The 19,624-nt window shown below is 45.7% G+C and overlaps 1 protein-coding gene across 1 annotated transcript in view; it reads right to left on the bottom strand.

The window, feature by feature from the left end:
- SRRM4 (serine/arginine repetitive matrix 4) overlaps positions 1 to 19,624 on the bottom strand; it is a 181,449-nt gene that overhangs the window by 7,618 nt on the left and 154,207 nt on the right. The window contains exons 9-12 of the mRNA XM_019038900.4: positions 9,734 to 10,038; positions 4,175 to 4,378; positions 1,745 to 1,855; positions 1,011 to 1,151 (exon numbers count right to left, since the gene is read on the bottom strand). Coding sequence (XP_018894445.2) covers positions 1,011 to 1,151; positions 1,745 to 1,855; positions 4,175 to 4,378; positions 9,734 to 10,038 — 761 coding nt within the window. The remainder of the gene's footprint in view (positions 1 to 1,010; positions 1,152 to 1,744; positions 1,856 to 4,174; positions 4,379 to 9,733; positions 10,039 to 19,624) is intronic.

Below are 19,624 nucleotides of genomic sequence, written 5' to 3'. Positions count from 1 at the left end.
TCTTTTTCCTCCTCCAGGTCATCTCCAGGGAGAATCCCTGATTCCTCAGTCCAGTGTCTGGACTGAGTGGCAGATGCCTGGAAGGCCAGCAGGAAGATCCCAACCCAATCTTAGGGCAGCATTCAATCATTCTCCCAGCTTTCAAGGCCTGAGAAATTTGCTTGCACTCAGACTTCTCTGCTAGAGCTTTTCTCTTCTGAGGCCTTACCTGTTCCAGGAACGGTATCCACCTATTCTGACCATTCAATCAACAATGGCACATTGTGTGCTCTGCATTCAAGTTTACAAAGCACGTTCACATCTTTTTGCCCCTTTTCATTTCATCCTCATGCTTCTGGGAGTTATTTCTTCCAATATCTCATGGGTGAGAAAACTGAGGCTCAGGAAGGTAAGAGCCTTTCCTAGGTCACCTGCAAAGTGGTACATTCAGGATTCCAATCCACATCCAGTGCTCTCCGGCTTATCCACCGTGGCTCCCTCTAGGTCCCTTTGGGAACTAAGCAATCCTGTTTGTCCTTTCCACACTTGGTTCAAGGTATAATTACATATAGGTTTATTTAAGCCTGACAGCTGAGTGTACAGGTCTGAGGGTAGAGGTCTGTCTCCGCTGCTCGGGATCCACCACCAGGCCAAGGTCCTGCCCCATTGCTTTGGCCTCCATTCCCTGGCCTGACGCCACTCTCTCCCCCAGCTCCGCCTCCCCGGCCCCAGCTCCACCTCCCCGGCCCCAGCTCCACCCTCAGGCTTTGGCCACTCCCCCAGGCCACACCCGATTCTTCAGGCTGGCCCCGCCCCCTTCTTGCAGGCCCTGCTGGTTGAGCTGGGAGACTCAGTCCCAAGGCTTTGAACAGACACGTAATTTCAATGATGTTGGGGTTGGGGGGACCATAAGCTCGCACAATCCTAAATCCCAGCCCCAAGGAGGCCTAGGGAGAGCCTGAGGCTCGAATGAGTAAGAATGGGAGTGGGAACGAGGGTGAAGGTGGGTCCCCCTTGCCCCCTGGCCTCACCTGGTTATCCTCCGGGCCTCCAGGTGGCTCGGGGAGTCTCTCCGGCGCTTTCTCATAGGCGAGTAGGACCGACGTCTCCGACGCGCTCGCTCGCGCTCCCGCTGCTGGGAGTCCTTCTCACTGTATTTGGGATCCCGCTCCCTGAAGGGGCGCGGGGGGTTACTGGGGAGCTGGGGCTGGGCTGGATTTTCTGCGTGAGCGCGTGGGAGAGGGACACTCCCTTTCTTTCCCATCCCACTGGGTCAGGGGATGGGGTCTGCACGTTGCCGCAAGGGAGACCGGAGGGAGGATGACGGGGCTGCGGGAAGAGTCTGCGAGGGTTGTTAGTACCGTAGGGGTGGGGGCTGGGCTTGTGCAGGGGTGCCAGCATTTGCAGGTGGGCATCATAGCAGGGCAGGTGCTGCAGGGGTGAGGACGTGAATGTTACGCAGGCCCTGGTGCGTGGGTAAGAACTGGGGGCTCTGAATATGGGGATGGTCGGTAGAGGCTGAGGGCTGGGGATGTGAATTCTGGGTTATGTCTGTGGGACTGTTTGGGCCGGAGACATTAGGAAACAAGGGTGTTAGATGCCTCGCTGCCACTCCTGATTGGACAAAGGGAACTGTAAGAATGCTGAGTCAGGGTCAGACCTAAGAGGAAGAAGGTCCGAGAACGGGGAGGCGGGGCCAGAGAGGAGGATCAGAGCAAAGGGGTGGGGCCTAGGACGGGCCTAGTTTGAGGGGCGGGGCCGGTACCTGCTGGGGCTGTAGCGGGAGTAGCTAGGGCTGCGGCGGGACCGAGAGCTTCTGCTGGGCGGGCTCCTCTTGCCAGACTTGGAGGAGTAACTGGGAGAGCGGGAGTAGGACCTGGGGGAGAGGTAACAGCCTCTGAGGAGCCTGCTGAGTGTCCGCCTGGGTTATCCAAGACGGCTTGCGCTTTATTCAGCGGGTCCCTGGGCAGTGACCTTTTTCTTTCTGGAAGCCAGGCGGAGGAACTGGGCCCCGATCAAAGAATGAAAGCCCCTCCCCACCGGGTGGTTAATAATAATACCAACAACTTCTATTTTGTGCCTACTATCCTGGCCACTTACTAGCTGTGTGACCTTGGCAGATGATTTCGTTTCCCTGGGCCGTTTTCTTGTCTATAAAATGCAGGTAATAATAGTCCTTACCCTAGACAATTGTAAATTGAATGAGTGAATTCGGGTAAATCACATAGCATATTGGCACCTATGCTAAGTATCCATTAGACAGGACATAGGAAATGTTAGCTATGACTATGACATATTTTATTATGTGCCAGACATTGAACCAGTGCTTTGTGTGTATTATTTAATCCTCAACACATCTTAGGGTTAGGTACTATTATCAATTTCATTTTATAGATGGGGAAACAGAGGCACAGAGAGATGATGCGCTTCGCTAAACACAGCTGGTAAGAGATGTGAACCCAGGCCTGTTTGCCTCTAAGCCAAATTTAATTCACGTCTGTTTGGTTTCAAAGTGCTCTTGATTTTTGTAGACTATATTGTTGTGCATCTACATGACTTATCCTTATGCTCCTCCCAGTCTTCTTTGCTTTCTGTTAGTGCCTCCCACTTTTAGAGAACAGGGGCAGGAATAGCTCTTCCATTCTCAGTGCCCTCAGCAGTGTCCAGCTATGGTCACTGGAAAAATGTGCTTTTGCCAACTTATGCTTTGGCTATGCATTGAGAGATATAAGAAAGAGTCAAGATGAAACCTGTTTTTGGATACTTTGCAAGGATATTATCAGAATTTCCATTCACTGCACCATATAGAGTCCCTTTTCTGTGGAGCCATCTGAGTCATTTTTCATAGAATTAAAAACCTGAAATAGCTGCTCTTCTGAGCAACTGGTTCAATTCTTATCTTTTTTTTGTTAATAATGTAGTAAATGATGGAGTAATTTTCCTCTTTGCTTTGTCTGTCAGGGAGCTCAGACGTCATATTTGCAGCTTACCTCCATAGCAACTTAACAGAATGGTAGGACGTGCTTTTGGGACTGTCTCCTGACTTAATTTTATATTTCTTTCCTTAATTTTTCTTTTAGCCTGATTTGCTCTTCTATTTATGTCACTCTATCATGTTGAATATTTTCGTCAGTTGCCTTGTCTCATTTTTTGGAATGGACCAGTCTTGAGATGACCAGCTAAATAAGCAACTGTTTTTTGATTGTATAGTTGCAAAAGAGGAACAGTCAGGCTCCTATTGGGAATTTCTTTTTGCAGAGGAAAGCTGGACTCCCTGAATTTAGAGGTTGATTCGTTTGCATAGAATCTTCCGATTTCTAAGATTTCATGTCTCATTCTGCTACATTATTATTCTACATGAGGCAAACAAGCAATTACCAATAGCTATTGAAACTGGGTAGCAGAATGCAAAAATGGCCATAATTTTTCTTCTCCCAGTGTCCACATCCCCTGCAATGTGACTTTGCAGCTCCTTTCACTGAGAGGAGTACCCTTGAATCTGTACTGGTCTTGTGACTTGCTATGGCTAATAGAATAGCAGAAGGGATGCTAATTACTTCCAAGCCTAGAAGCCTTGCACAATACTGTGCTCTCTCTTGGAATTCTGCCATCACCATGTGAACAAACCAAGACAGGCCTGCTGGAGGAGGAGAGACCTCATGGAGTAGAGAGATGAGTCAGCTGGGGTCTTTCAAACTCTCCAGCCCCCAGCCAACCCACCAGTCAATCAAAGGCATATGAGTGAGCCCAATGAGGTCAGAAGAACGACCCAGCTGAGCCCAGCCCAATTGCTGATCCACAGGATCAGGAACTAAGTAGCACTTGTTTTAAAGATGCTAAGTTTGGGGATAATTTTCTATGCAGAAGTTAATTGATACACATTAGCTCATTCTCATGCCAATAGCAGCAATAATAACTGATATTCATTATGTTCTGTGTACTGTTCTAAGTGCCTTATAGCCCTCAGAACAATCCTTTCTGGTAAGAATTGCTATTTTTTCATATTGCAGATGGGAAAACTCAGGTTCAGAGAAATTAACTGACTTTCCCAAGGCCACCAGCTCGAAATGGGCAAAACGAGTATTCAAACCTAAGTCCGTCTGACTTCTCTCCCCCGTGGGTCAAAGGACATCTGCAATTAACTAATTTCTTAAGGAGAAAGGTGCTGCAGAGCAAAGGTCAAAACCACACTCACCTTTTTTCAGAAGAGGTGGATCGGCTTTGGGTGTACCTGGGGGAAGCCCTGGGATTTGGGGATCGGGATGAGTGACTGGAGGATCGGGTGCTGGCATAGGAGGAGCTGCGGGAGCACCCTTTCATGGGTGAGCTCCGGGCTGTGGATGGGACCAAACTGGACTTCTTCACTTCGGCACATTCCAGACACGGTGACTGAAATCCCCTGCAGGTGGGAAAATGTCCATGAGCACCAACTGCCCACTACTCTGGGAGCATCTTGTTTGAATACCTCCCTACCTTGGCCTAGGCTGTGGTGCTCTCATAGAACCCTCTTTGCCCCTTTTCCCATCCTATTCTCTCGGAAAGACTTCCCAGGCCACATATGTTAGAGGAGTAGAGACAGAAGATACCTTAAAAGTAGACAATTCAGATTAGCATTTCCTCAAGTGTGAAACACATACCACTGGGGCCACAGTGGAGTATTTTAGGATGTCATCAGGCATGGGCATGATGGTAAGTAACATCAAATTACATGGTGAGAAATTTATTCCCTGTCTAGTCTTTTTCTGTCCTTCTGATTACATTAATGAGGAAGCCACCATTGGGTGCTAGTTGGTTTGTAACACCTCTCTAACACTTTGTAATCTCTCTAAGAGAGAGGAGCACACCTCAGACTCAGCCTTGGGTAGGCAACTGCAACTAGTAGGATTAAATCCATTGTTTTAATCATATGTGTTTTTGTAGGTACCTTTTATTTAGGACATGTGATTCTTTTTTTGAGACAGAGTCTCACTCTGTTACCCAGGCTGTAGTGCAGTGGCTGACTGCAACCTCCGCCTTCAGGGGTCAAGCAATTCTCCTGCCTCAGCCTCCCGAGTAGCTGAGATTACAGGTGCATGCCACCACACCCAGCCAATTTTTGTATTTTTAGTAGAGATGGGGTTTCACTATGTTGGCCAGACTGGTCTCAAACTCCTGACCTCAAATGATCCACCCGCCTTGGCCTCCCAAAGTGCTGGGATTACAGATGTGAGCCCCTGTGCCCGGCCAAGGACATTTGATTCTAATTTTCTATTTCAGATAGTACTGTAATTTTCCTTTTACTTATATATTAAAAAATGAGTTTATTAAAGTAAACAGAAATATCAGTAGTACATGGATATGGTAAAAATCAAGATGACCTGTTGTTGGTTTAGTTTTGGGAAATTTTGATGTAACCCATTTTGCAGTTGGAGGAATTGAGACCTCCCAAAAGACAGAGGCTTCAGGATTATCAGAAGGCTAGAGTGCTGTCTTCTGTACTCCCACCCTGCCTAGGGCCAGGCTGACCTCTGTTAGGTGCTCAGTGAAGGCATATTTATTTGGATTGGGCCAAGAATCAAGTTCAAATCACATTAATATGGTTTTCAAGGCTCACGATGGCCTGGCACCTGCTCACCCCTCCAATCTCAGGTCTTGACTCTTTCCTCTCCTGACTCCAGCTGTCATAGACTACTTATTCCTCCTGAAATATCCCTATTCTCTTCCTTGTCTCCAGGCCTCAGAACATTCTGGCTGTCTGCAAACCCTCTCCATTCCCTCTTCATCTGGCAACTCCTACTTATGATTCTGGCTTTAGCTTGACCTCACCCTTTCTGGAAAACCTTCCTTGACACCCCCTGTCCCCTGTCTGGGTTGGGTGACCTCCAGTGTGTTACCACAGACCTTAGTTCTATGTTTCGCCTATCCCTATATGGCTTACTTAGTCTTATACTTGTAGGCTGTCTCTTCTGTCCCAGATATTGAGCTCCCTGGAGACAGCTCCCTGGGGACCTTTTCAATGTTCTGAGAATTTCACAAGCATCATTTCATTCCCAACAACCTTCTGAAGCCGACATCATTATTTATTTATTTTTTGAGACAGTCTCGCTCTGTCGCCAGGCTGGAGTGCAGTGACGTGATCTTGGCTGACTGCAACCTCCACCTCCCAGGTTCAAGCGATTCTCCTGCCTCAGCCTCCCGAGTGGCTGGGACTGCAGGTGCGCACCACCACACTCAGCTAGTTTTTGCATTTTTAGTAGAAATGGGGTTTCACCATGTTGGCCAGGATGGCTTTGATCTCTTGACCTCATGATCCACCTGCCTTGGCCTCCCAAAGTGCTGGGATTACAGGCGTGAGCCACTGCGCCCAGCTGCCAATGTTATTATTACCCCCAGATTTACAGAGAAGTCTCAGAAGGGTTTGTTATTTCCTCAAAACCACCCAGAGCCCCAAACCCTGATCTGTGCAGCTCCAGAGCCCCCACCCCTCCCACCTCACCAGCTCCCCACCTTCAGTGTCTATGGTTCCTTTGATTTAGAGCTGATGTCTCTTCCACTCAGCCCATATTTATTGAGCCCTCTCTGCTCCTAAGTGGCATGACATGAACAGTCATGGACTCAACCATCATTTATATTTCAAAGTGAAAGGCTGGGTCTAAATTACTTAATTTGGCTGTCCATGGAGATCAAATTAAACAGGTAACTGCTAGATGTCTCTCAGGCTTTAGTTCCTGTTTGGGGGACATATTTGTATTTGAATTCTGGTGCTGCCACTTATTAACTGAGTTTCTCAACCACTCTGAGCCTCAGTTTCCCCATCAGGTAAAAAAGGGTTACAAATAGTACTATCCTATAAAGGTTTTGAGGAGCTCAGGAAGATTATTTCTGGAAAGCATTTGGCAGTGTACCTAGCATGTGATTTGGGCTCAACGAATATGAACTGCCGTTATTATTGCTGTTGTTATTGCTATTTCAATTTTTCCTGCGTAATAGCACTGCTGTATATCAGTAAACATGTGTCCTCCTCCTCCCTTATGGGAACTTCACTGCCTGTTCTTGGAGACACTGACATTGGCTCTGGCCCAGCTCAGGTTCTCAGCCAAGCTTGGGTGTGAGCTGAGGCCAGGGATGACCTGGGGCAGGCAAATTGGAAGGCAGTTCTGCATGTGGATGTCAAGCTGTTTGTCCAGGACTGAAATGGGGTATGTGTTAGGGACAAAGAGTGCTCTGTCTTTGAAGAAGCTGTTAGCTGCTTCAGTGCTAAGGCATTAGTCATCTTTTGAAAATTTTGGCTACATGGAACAAAGGCAAACTCCCACCCTCAGAAGTAGAAAAACCTCACTGTTAGCATGATAGAGGGCACCAGCAAAGCTTTTCCACCCATCCCGCAACTGTGCATCTGCCTCATTAATTATAAGCTCCTGAGAAAAAGGACTGTTCCATTTTTAAATCCCCAGCACCAGGCTGAGTGTCTGGCAGAGAGGACTTGCCTGATAAACAAGTTGAGGAATAAACAACAGAATGAATGGTACAGACTAAGTGATCAGTAAATTTTAGTAGCTATTATGATGACAGTACCCTCAGTGATTAGCATTTTGTTGTGATTTCTTGAGTGAGAGAGTTAAGCGGATGACGAAGTAGAATTACAACTGGCTCATATGCATCTGTGTGGAAGAGTTTTCTGCAGGAAAACTGCATCTAGTGAGTGTGTTAAGATGGGTAAAAAAAGAGAAGTCTCGATGTTCTCTGATATGTTGATAAATTATACTATGGTATATCTGTATCTATAATTAATAAACTTTATTTTTTAGAGCAGTTTTAGTTTCATAGCATGATTAAATGGAAAGCACAGGGAGCTCCCATATACTTCTTGCTGCTACACACGCACAGCCTTATTCCCCACTATCAGCATCCTCCACCAATGTGGTCCATTTGCTACAATCGATGAACCTCCGTTGACACATCATTATCACCCAGAGTCTATAGTTTACATCACAGTACCCTCTTAGTGTTATACATTCTATGGATTTGGACAAATGTATAATGACAGTTATCCACCATTGTAGTGTCACACAGAGCAGTTCCATTGCCCTAAAAATCCTCTGTGCTCTGCCTATTCATCCCTCTGTCCCCTCACCCTCTGGCAACCACTTATCTTTGTACTTTCTCCATAGTTTTGCCTTTTCCAGAATGTCATACAGTTGGAGCCATGCAGTGTGTGACCTTTTCACATTGGCTTCTTTCACTTAGTAATATGCATTTACGTTTCCTCCATGTCTTTTCATAGCGTGGTACCTCATACCTTCCGAGCACTGAATAGCATTCCATTGTCTGGACGTATCACAATTTATGTATTCATTCACGTACTGAAGGATATTCTGGTTGCTTCCAAGTTTTAGCAATTACGAATAAAGCTGTTGTAGCACCCAAGTGCAGGTTTTTATGTAGAGATAAGTTTTCAATTCATTTGGGTAAATACCGTGATATGTTCTTTTTTTTTTTTTTTTTTTTTTTTTTTGAGATGGAGTCTGGCTCTGTCGCCCAGGCTGGAGTGCACTGGCACAATCTCGGCTCACTGCAAGCTCCACCTCCCAGGTTTATGCCATTCTCCTGCCTCAGCCTCCCGAGTAGCTGGGACTACAGGCGCCCGCCACTATGCCTGGCTAAATTTTTGTGTTTTTAGTAGAGATGGGGTTTCACTGTGTTAGCCAGGATGGTCTCAATCTCCTGACCTCGTGATCCACCCGCCTCGGCCTCCCAAAGTGCTGGGATTACAGGCTTGAGCCACCACGCCCGGCCTGTGATATGTTCTTAAATGACAGTGACTTACAATTAATTTAATGTTAGACTTTCTTTCATTTTTTTTTTCTTTTGAGATGGAGTTTCACTCTTGTTGCCCAGGCTGGAGTGCAATGGTACAATCTCGGCTCACTGCCACCTCTGCCTCCAGGGTTCAAGCAATTTTCCTGCCTCACCCTCCCAAGTAGCTGGGATTACAGGCATGTACCACCACACCCGGCTAATTTTGTATTTTTAGTAGAGACAGGGTTTCTCCATGTTGGTCATGCCGGTCTCGAACTCCTGACCTCAGGTGATCCACCCGCCTCAGCCTCCCAAAGTGCTGGGATTACAGGTATGAGCCACCACGCCCGGTCAATGTTAGACTTCCTTCTAAGATTATTGGTAAAATTGTCATCTGTTTTTTTGCCTGCCTAGCCTCCATCTCTCCTGATACCAATAACCTGGCTTTTCCTGTAGAGAAGTGCGGGAAGGTTTGACTCATTAGCCCTAGTGATGGCATCTGACACATTCTGGCCAACAGCATAGCATCCCCTGGGACAGTGATGGGCAGATGACCTAAGCTGGGCCAAACAGAACCAATAAGCACCTGCCTTGGTGTTTGGCTGAAATCTTTGAGAAAGAAGCATTGTTTTCCTGTTGGCTGGCTAAACCAATAGAATGTTAGCTGCTTGGCATATTTGACAATGCTTTGGGAGGATCTGCTTGGGAATAAGGCCAGTAGAATGAGGAAGCAGAATAAGAGATGTAATGAGAAAGACGGATTTCCAGCAACATATTTTTGAACCCCTGAATCCAGCTGTACCTGAAGCTAGTGCCACTAGTGTTTTAAAACAATTAAGCCAGTCTGAGTTGAGTTTCATCTCTCTTACAAATAAAATAATCTTGGGGGTGGAGTGGGGGAGGCTGGGATGAGAGCATGAGAAGGTGGAGCTAAGGTGGGAGACCCTCTACCCCCGACCCTGTGTGGTGCACTGACCTTGACTCTCTGCCCCTGCTGGTGGGGGAGAGATTCTCCAACATGGCCCCCTTGTTCTGGGGTGAGGAGGTGGTGAAGGAGTTCCCTGAATCAGAGGTGTTGCCACTGTTGAGCTCCCGGCTCTTGCTCAAGCCCCCACTGGGGCTCCCCTTCTCCTGGCCCCGAGACCTGGCTGAGCTGGTTTGCGTGGAGGGTGGCGAGGACGTGTCATTTCCTGAGTCGTACTCCTGGGAACGTCCTCGCGAGGTGGTGAGCGGGCTGGCTGTTTTGGTAAAGAGGTCAGCAGCAGACCCCGACCCAGTGATCTGAAAGCAAAAAGACCCGTTGGACACTGCTGAGCACTGGGCCCATGGGCTGTTTCTAAATAACCAAGAAATGTTTACCGTCATGATGCACTGTAACGAAAGGAAAGAGAGAGAGAGGAGAAGAAAGAAGAGACGCCAAAAAACAAAAGCACAAATTCCTGAAGGAATACCACAGAAAGGAGATTTTTTTTTACCCCCTGCTAGGATAACTGGAAGATTTAGGTATCATGCAGAGAAAAAGCATGCGATTCAGATTAAACAAAAGAAAAAGGAAATTATACAAAATTTAATTTCTAATGAATTAAACAAAAGAGTCAACTCAATAGAAAGGGGGTGTAAACACCCTTAACCTAAAACAATAATAAAAAATAAAGGAAGGGAAAGGGGAAAAAGAAATGGAACTATGGGCCTGAAAAAATATATCTTGGAAATTAAAAATAAAAGCAGATAAAGCCAAAATTTTAAACTTCAACCAAATCCTCAATTAATTTAACAATTCTTTTTGAAAAGAAAAAGTTGCCTGAATAGAAACCTAAACAAATATCACATGGGGAAAAGAAATGAAATAAAGATGAGAGTTTGTTTTTGTTTTTTTTAAATATAAAGTCAAGGTCGCAAACTGACATTTTAGCAGTTTTCAACTAAAGGGGAAAAGAAAGGAGGGGACAAAAAAAATGGAAGTTAAATAGTCTGACCAAAAATAAACGAAAAAAAGGGTCGCTATAGATATTTGTGTGTGTCCTTTTCCCCTTGTAGAAGGTAGCTAAGGCTCTTGAGTGGCTTCTAATAAATTCTCTCATGTCTTTGCGGATTATATCCACTTACCAAGCAAGAACTCCTCCTTTAGTAGGTAGGTAAGGTGTAAGAGAAAGGGAAGAGCGGGCAACGTGAGTCCATCATTAGAGTCGCAATTGACAAGAAAAAACACACACCTTTCTGCACATCCTCAAACTTGGCCCTGAACTTTGAGTTTTGGTTTTTTAAGTGCCCTTGACAGGTGGGGGCATCAATTCTGTTTTGGTTTTGTCATAAAGGGGACCTAACCTAGCCAACCTAATCAATCCCTTAGGGCCCAAGTTGGAGCAGGAAACCCTTGTGGAATATGCCAGTGGCAGCTAGAGTATTGCATCTACTACCTAGGTGTGAATATTGAGGGGGCACAAGGGAGGGAGGATGCGCTTGCAACAGAGGGCTTTGGAAGGGGCTTGGAAATTGGGCTTTGGGGTGACTGGGAATAAAGAGGGGCCCCGAGAACCCTGTCTAGGGCTGATCTAGGACCAATGAAGGAGTAAAGGAGGCGATGGAAAGCCAGCACTTGGGAAGGCGGGCACGCGTTTAGAAGCAGGATGGCGGGGGGTTTCTTTAAATATTCAGACCTGTTGTGGCTGGGATGACACAGTAAGTTTGATGCTGGCCTCTGCCAGCAGTACCATGCTTAGCTGTGGATGGAGGGGACCCCTGCCCTGGGCCTTCTCCAGAGATAACCATCCCTATGGGATGAGAAATCTGGGGGACCAAGAAGGCACCCCCTTAAGACTGCTGCCTGCCTTAACCACTCTCTGGGTACCTGAGATCCCAGAATTCTCTGTTTAAATGACTCCTATGCCACTTTCCAGGTCTCTGTAGACCTCATCCGTGGATCCATTCTCCTGCAGGTAGACCATGCTTCAAGTGTCCACACTTCTAGGTCCAAGGGTAGCTATTTGGACAGAACTTGGATGTTCAGGCTGAGGGGTCTATATGCATGTGTGTAAGCCCCATCATGGTGTTGCATGTGCCAGATGCAGGGAGAGAAAGGGATGGTTCCAGGGCCAGATTCTCCCGCCACTGCCATGTCATATCCTGGCACTCTGAAATGGTCCAAGAGTCTAAATTCATAACTAACTTTCAGATCATTTTGAAGGTATGTTGACCAAGATAAGAGAACATATTAAGTTTGCTGACTTATTTATACACATTTAGACATCTAATTTGTGGGTCTTCTTCTATACCTTTGCTCTGACCCACAAATGTTAGGGCAGCTTTCACCATAAAAAGCCTACTCTTTTCCCCAACTTTATCTTGTGCATCTTGGCCCTAAAGGAGGGGGGACTTCTACTTCTGGAATTTCTTAAGAACCATTTCTGCCTTCTCAGCAATTGGTCATGAGGGTGAAACACAGACACATTGGAACTGTGAGAATAGCATAACTCCTGCGGTCAGGATGTCAGCTCCTGGGGCCGGGGAGGCAGGAATTCCTTTGTAGATTCTCCCAGGAGGCTTTGCATACAGGCAAGGTGATAGTCTAGCTTTAGCAAGTTCTGTCCAGCACAGCTGCCACTTTACCTGCATGGCACACAGGATAGCTTTGCTTTGGGAGAAGGGACCTCAAAATAAGGTTGCTCTGGTGGAGTTTTCTAGAGTGAGACTTTTAAAACAGGAATGTAAAGGCCCTGTTCCCATTCAGTCCTCCTATTTATTTATCTTCTTGTTTTGCATTTTAGATGCCACATCTTTCTCAACTCTGGAGTTCAATGGTAACACATGTATCTCCACCACCTCTGTCAGGAATGTATCATGCCAGGCAACTAGACCCTGAGATCTGCGATCTCTGGCTTGGGCTTGGTACAAGGATGGGATCATGGAATCTTTGCCCCAGAGATGGTGAACGGTTGGTAGCCAGTGTATTACAAGTGAATCCAGCAAGCCCATCTTGGAGGGAGCTAGGCTGGAAGAACTCAAGGACAGGGGCCTGTGAGTACAATAATTTTCATTATCTTGTGGTTTGCTACCTGCAGGCTGCCAGGCTGGGCCTTTCTCTCCCAAGTACTTGTTCCTAGTCTTGACTACGAATTTCATTTTTCCTGGTGCACCATGGATCCCCGTAGGCAAGGATTTCTTGAATGTGAGGCCCCTCTGGGCTAGTGGATATAGAAGTGGATCTAGCCTTGTTCATCTTCTCAACCCAACACTCTGAGCTCACAGGGATACTTTCAGAGTATCACCACCTGGCTCTGACTTATCCACATGTAACTTGTGTGGTCAGAACTGAGAAATCTACAAGGCATTATGCTTTTCCATCATCACCAGAAAACAGGGATAAAGGCACTATTGAAATGTTCTCACTGGGTTAAATTTGGTGCCTGAAAATACCAACCTCTCCTGCATGTTTAAAAGTCCCATTTCTTTGAATGGATCTAAGCTCTTTGACATGGATGACAGTGTTTTTTACACCCCGGTCCTGCCTACTTCACAAATAGCATCTCTTCCACACCATCCCACCCTGGCCCCCACAGCCTAAGCTGACTGATTCAGATTCGAGTTTTCTTGGTTCTGTCATCCCATCTTGTTCTAACCCCAGGCCATTTGCACATGCCATTTCCTCTGCCTAGAATACTCCTCTCTTCCCCACTTCACATGGCTAAATTTATTCATCCTCCAGGTGTCCTATCACCTCTTCTAGAAAGCCTTCTCTCATCCTCCAGACCAGGATAGCACAATACACTGTACTTCATTCATTCACTGAATCTTGAATTCACTCACTCATTCAAAAATGAGTGTCATTTGTTTGCCACAGCCCTGTTCCTCAGTAGAGTAGTTGCTTATTTTATTGGCCGTCTCTCTGACTGGGTTTGGAGCTTGCTGAGGGCAGGGCCATGACTGGTTCAATGTTGCACCCCAGCATTCACCAATGCCTGGCACAGAGTAGGCACTCAGTAAATTTTGCCTAATGAACAAGTTTGCTCTCCGGTCCCTTGGAAGCCTCTGTGGGCCTGCCTGACTTCATTTATTATAGAGACAACTGGGTGATCAGGCCCAGGTGGGATCCAGCTGGGTGTCTGACAGCTTTGGGAATTTGAGAAGAAACCAGCCTCCATCACACTGAGAATCGTTCTAGGAAACTTGGAGACCCCTGGCTGAAGCTTGGGGTCTCAAGACCGGCTCGGCTGGGTGTGTGAGCTCGAGAGAACCTCTAGAATCAAATATTTATTTTTATTGATATATAATAGATGTACATATTTTTGGAATATATGTGATATTTCGATACATTCACATAACGTGTAATGATCAGATCAGGGTAATATAGAGATAGAGATCCATCACCTTAAACATTTATCTTTTCTTTATGCTGGGAGCATTCAAATTATTCTCTTCTAAGACCGAGCATGGTGGCTCACGCCTGTAATCCCAACACTCTGGGAGGCCGAAGTGGGTGGATTACTTGAGGTCAGGAGTTCGAGACCAGGCTGGCCAACATGGCGAAACCCTGTCTCTACCAAAAACTACAAAAATTAGCCGGGTGTGGTGGCATGTGCCTGTAGTCCTAGCTACTTGGGAGGCTGAGGTGGGAGAGTTGCTTGAACCTGGGAGGTGGAGGCTACAGTGAACCAAGATCACACCACTGCACTCCAGCCTGAGCCAAAAAAAAATTATTCTCTTCTAGTTACTTTGAAATATAAAATAGATTATTGTTTACTAGAGCCACTCTACTGTGCTATTGAACAGAAGGTCTTAGAAGAAAGTTTGAGGTCCAGACCCCTGGCAGAGAGAAAGAAAGCCCTCTGTTCTTTCTCTCATTCCCCCTGATACCCCTCAGACCCAGGACCCTGGGAGAAAGCACCCAGAGGCTCTGCACAGATTCTCAACAGCATAAGCTGCAGGCTTCAGGTGAGAAGTTTCCGACCTGCAAAACCTTTCAGATGAAACCAGCTGTGCTGGGTCTTCTTACTTCTTATTCCACTCTCTGCTGCTATGGGAGCTCAAGTTCAAAGATGGACTCAGTTCAGTCATTTGCATGCAGCAAGGCTGCCAGCCTGCATAGTGACTTTGTTCCTATTAGGAAAAGGTACTCCTACAGAGAATGGAATGATGGTTACTAGAGACTGGGAAGGGTAGTGGGAAGTGGAGTATAAAGGAGGCATGGTTACTGGGTACAAAAATGCAATTAGAGAGAATAAATGAGATCTAGTATTTGGTAGCACATCAGGACGACTATAGTTAACAATAATTTTTTTTTTTTGAGACAGAGTCTCGCTCTGTTGCCCAGGCTGGAGTGCAATGGCATGATCTCGGCTCACTGCAGCCTTCGCCTCCTGGGTTCAAGCGATTCTCCAGCTTCAGCCTCCCGGGTAGCTGGGATTACGGGTGCCTGCCACCACGCCCAGGTAATTTTTTTTGTATTTTTAGTAGAGACAGGGTTTTGCCATGTTGGCCAGGCTGGTCTCAAACTCCTGATTTCAGGTGATCTGTTCCGCCTCAGCCTCCCAAAGTGCTGGGATTACAGGCGTGAGCCACCGCACCCTGCAGAATTAGCAATAATTTATCTTATATTTTAAAATAACTAAAAGAGTGTAATTGGAATGTTTCTAACACAAAGAAATGATACATGCTTGAGGTGATGGATGCACAATTACCCTGATTTGATTCTTACACAGTGTATGCCTGTATGGAAACATCACATATACCCTGTAAATATACACAACTATTATGTAGCCATAATAATTAAATTTTTTAAATGAAAAATAAAAGGTGCTCCTTATGGGTCAAGAATTAGAAAAAGGTGCCCTTTCTGGCCAGAAAGATTAGCAAAGAGATAGTACACCTTTTTCTGGGCTGAAGCAGTCCTGCATCCGTATTCAGAGCTTAGTAAATGGAGGGCAGGAGGGTTTTGATCTGCCAGTTGCTCTCCATGCTGGTCACACTCTCAAAGGGGACAACCAGCATGACATCATGTCCCTAGCGGGTATATCTGGAGTGAGTAAATTGTCTTACTCCATCTGGCCTACTTAGAAGATTCCTCTGGCAGAGAGGCGGTGGTAACCTGAAGACATTCATTCCTGCTTCTTTTCAGCTGAACTCTACTTGGTATTGTCTTTACAAATCTTGATGTGCTCTGTTTATCCTTCCAGGTGGTAGGAGCGTTTTCACAAAGTCATCATCAGAGATATTCAGATAGTTTAATGGTCTCCTAAACCCCAGACTCCACCTTCTGCAGAGCTCTCCATTCACTCCACACGAAGAGGAGGAAAGAAGACACAATTGAGGGAAGCCCAAGACAGGATGGGTGAGGTCTGACCGTGGAAGTGCAGAGGAGACATTAGAGTTGTGAGCATCTGATGGGCAGACAAAGGGGCCTCCCATGGTCTTGCCTCTGCCCTTCCATCCCTGGGTATTGCCTTCCTAGTCAGCTACTCTCTCTGGCACATAAGGTGCAAACAGTCACCCCCCTCCGACATTGATACAACAGGATGGTTCTCCTTTGCTTCTTTTTGCCTCCTTATTTATATAATAGGCCTCTCATAATTCATCTTTGAAGAGCTCCTCTTCATGCATTGGGAGTTTCTCTCTGTGCATGCAACTGCTCTTTGTCCCAAGATACTTGTTAGCAAGAGCCACTCCAGATCCTCTGTCATCTGGTAATAATGCCCTCCAGGTACCCAGGACCCCCTTTTAAGAGCTGGAACCCTCACACCAGGGTTCTCTTCTTTGGTCCAATTTTACCTCTTCTTCCATCTCAGCCCTCACCCTCCATGATGTCTACATAAAAGCCTACTTTCGGGGTATGGCATGAAAATCCAGCTTCCACAAGATCTACTTAATGACCAAATGAAATAATGCCTGTCTAATCTGGATTCTTAGAAGTCGAGATGGAAAATGAGTGCTAATAATTTGAGAGGGCAAGGAACCTCTGTAATGGAGTGTGGAAATGATGTAGAGGAGAGAGGGAGACAATAAAAGATGCATTATCAAACCAGCTATTACAGTGGGCAGCCGATGCTTAATCTCAGTGAGGACACCCTGGGAACCAGTGTAGAACATGCACCCCAGAGTTAACCTCAAACAAGGAGTGAGGGAGCTGGGATATTTATACACCAGTTCCCCATCACTCAAGGCTGAACACTGGAGCATCAATTCTCTAGTATGTCCAGACTGCCAAACAGGCAGAGAAAATAGGTTTTGGCACCAGAGAATACTATCTGGAAGCTGGAAGTCAGCCATGCGCCCCGAAGTGCAGAGGGTGAGGATCTATATATGGACACTATCTGCTTCAGTACCCCAGGTCAACACTGGAAAACCGATGAGCCGAGTTATGCTTTGTTTCAGACATGCTTTCGTTAGCTCCCTTAGTATGTCAGGAAGTAAACTGGAATTAACTGCCAACGTTGGCAGAATGGGAGGTTTCACGTAACAACCCCATTTCCAGTTTCTGTTGAAAAATAAGATCTGGCAACACTAGGCCCAAATCCCTGCCTGGCAAGAATCAGCTGAGAGCAATTACAGCTGCCCCTTTTAGATGGGGCATGAGCTCTCCTGACCCCAAACCCCACGAGATCATTGTTACTCATATCTATTAGCTGGCCACCGAGACCTCTAAGTTGGAGACCCTCTGTTCTAAAAGTTTGTTGCTACTCTGATCCCTCTGTAACTAACATAAACCTGGTACATCTTGTATGTTTCATCTCTTCCTTCCAGATCTGTGAAGTGTATTGCTCCATCTCTCCCATCTCAAACTTTTTAATCCCTCTTGGACTTTTGTCAATGAAAGGAACCAGGAGACCGGATCCATTAAACCATATCCAGACATCAGAGTTATTATAAACTCTTTCTCTCTGGGTCAGGGTAGTCAATCTCAGACTTTTTAAAATTTAATTTAAAAAATTTTAAATACAAAATGTTTTTCATGAACTCAAGGCCATTGGGGGGAAGTGAACTATTTCCCTTTTCACTCCCTCAACCCCCTCCAATGTGAAGCTCCAGTATCTCCTCTCTTTCTCTCTCTCTCTCCACTCCAAACCTCGCCTCATCTCCTTGTTCCTTAATATACTCAGTGTTCACATTCAGGTTTTTCTAATAAGTAGTTAAATCCCCCCACCACGAACTCCAGCTCCCTGGCGTTTCACTGGGAGTCTCTCTCAGCCCTCCAGGGAAGCCGGCACTGTTATTTATTGTTTTTGTTTCAAATCATTATTTAATCAAGAACGGGGAAAAAAGGCAACCTCTCACTTACACTTCAAAATTTAATTTCAGCTGAATTCTAAGATCAAGAGGCAGCATGGCCTAATAGGTTACAAAAATACAATCAAGAAGAGAATTCCAATTAAACTGAACAAGTCCATTTACTGAGCTTCAAATGGCCCCATAGAGAGAGACGGCTATAAATTTTTTTTTTCTTCCCTGCCATATGGGGGACTGGAAATTCTCACGTGAGTGTGGAGCTGTATGGTAGAGCTTTTAGCTAGAGGGTTCTGGTTATTCCTTAAAAAAAAAAAAAAAGCTTTTGTTTCACAAAGACATTAAGTTTATTTTCCTTTCTGTTGTTCATCTTCCTTAGTGCACTAATTAGGAAGACAGCAAAAGAATGGATTCATTGACCTGGTGGGAGTTCATTTGGGAGGAGGAGGAGATGGAGAAAGAGAAGGGAGATGTGCCGGGCATTGTGGGAAGATGACGAAGTCCTTTAGGGCTGGGGCTATCCCATGGGGCTGTGCACTGCATTGAACCTTTGGTAGGCAGAGGTGGTCTGGCCTCCTTATTCTTTTCCTTAAGCAAGAGCCAGAGGGAATGACAGCTTCAGGCTCACCGTTTCTTTGCAGCCTCTCCTGAGGTCCCCCTGCCCACCTGTTCTCAGAAATCCCCACCGGGACCCAGTTAGATACATTATCACCAGCCCAAATTGAAACAAGAAAAAATAAGTTCAATGTAATTAGTTTTTCATCCTGCTAAATACTTTCGATTTGAAGACTAATTTTCTCTGCCAAGGTCATGTCTTTCCTACTTCTTCTGATGGTAAAATCTCCCTTTAGTGATAGAAAATGGTGGTTTTCTTTTTTCTGTTCTTCCTTAGCAAAAGTAAAAGTTGACAATGCTATGTCACCTCCCATTAAACAAAACAAAACAAAACAAAACAAACAAAAACCAATGGCCCAGAAAATCCCCAAATCTCATTTCATCCACCTTCTGTACTTTGGTTCCTCTCTTCTCTCAACTATGATGATGGTATTGAATGTTGGATATTGAGTCTCCCAGTTGAGCAAGAGCTCAAAGGCTTTGCAGAATGTGCAAGCACCTGGACTAGGGGTCAGAAGGCCTGAGCCATCCAGATTCTCCCTCAGCCCTATTTTCCCTATCTACAAAGGGGGAAGCATATTCCCATCTCGCCTTTCTCTTGGGGTTGTTGTGAAGTTCACCTGCGATCTTGGATGGATTCAGCTTTTTGAGGCTAGAGATACTCCGAGAACATCATATCTGGGTTTATTTGGGATAAGTTTAGTAAAGCTGCTCTGATGACAAAAAATATTATGGCAACTAGGATACTTTGAGGGTTATGTCCCAAGCATTGGGATACGTTTTTTCACACAGAGCATAAGCTACATGAGGGCAGGAGAGTAGATGCTTAATGTTTATTTTTGAAATGAATGGATACCTTATCTTACTCTATCCTCATAACAATCCTATAAGTAGATATGATTATTATTAGCCCAAGGCACAGATAAGGATATGAGGCCCAAAGACGTGAAATGGCACAGAGGAGGTCATGTAATTAAACATGTGGACTCTGAGGTCAGACTCCCTGGATTCAAACCCTAGCTTCTCTGTTGAATAAGCT

This window comes from Gorilla gorilla, chromosome 10 (assembly GCF_029281585.2).
Source record: "Gorilla gorilla gorilla isolate KB3781 chromosome 10, NHGRI_mGorGor1-v2.1_pri, whole genome shotgun sequence".
In the NCBI taxonomy this organism is placed as follows: domain Eukaryota; kingdom Metazoa; phylum Chordata; class Mammalia; order Primates; family Hominidae; genus Gorilla; species Gorilla gorilla.
This window is presented reverse-complemented; position numbering and strand designations above follow the sequence as displayed.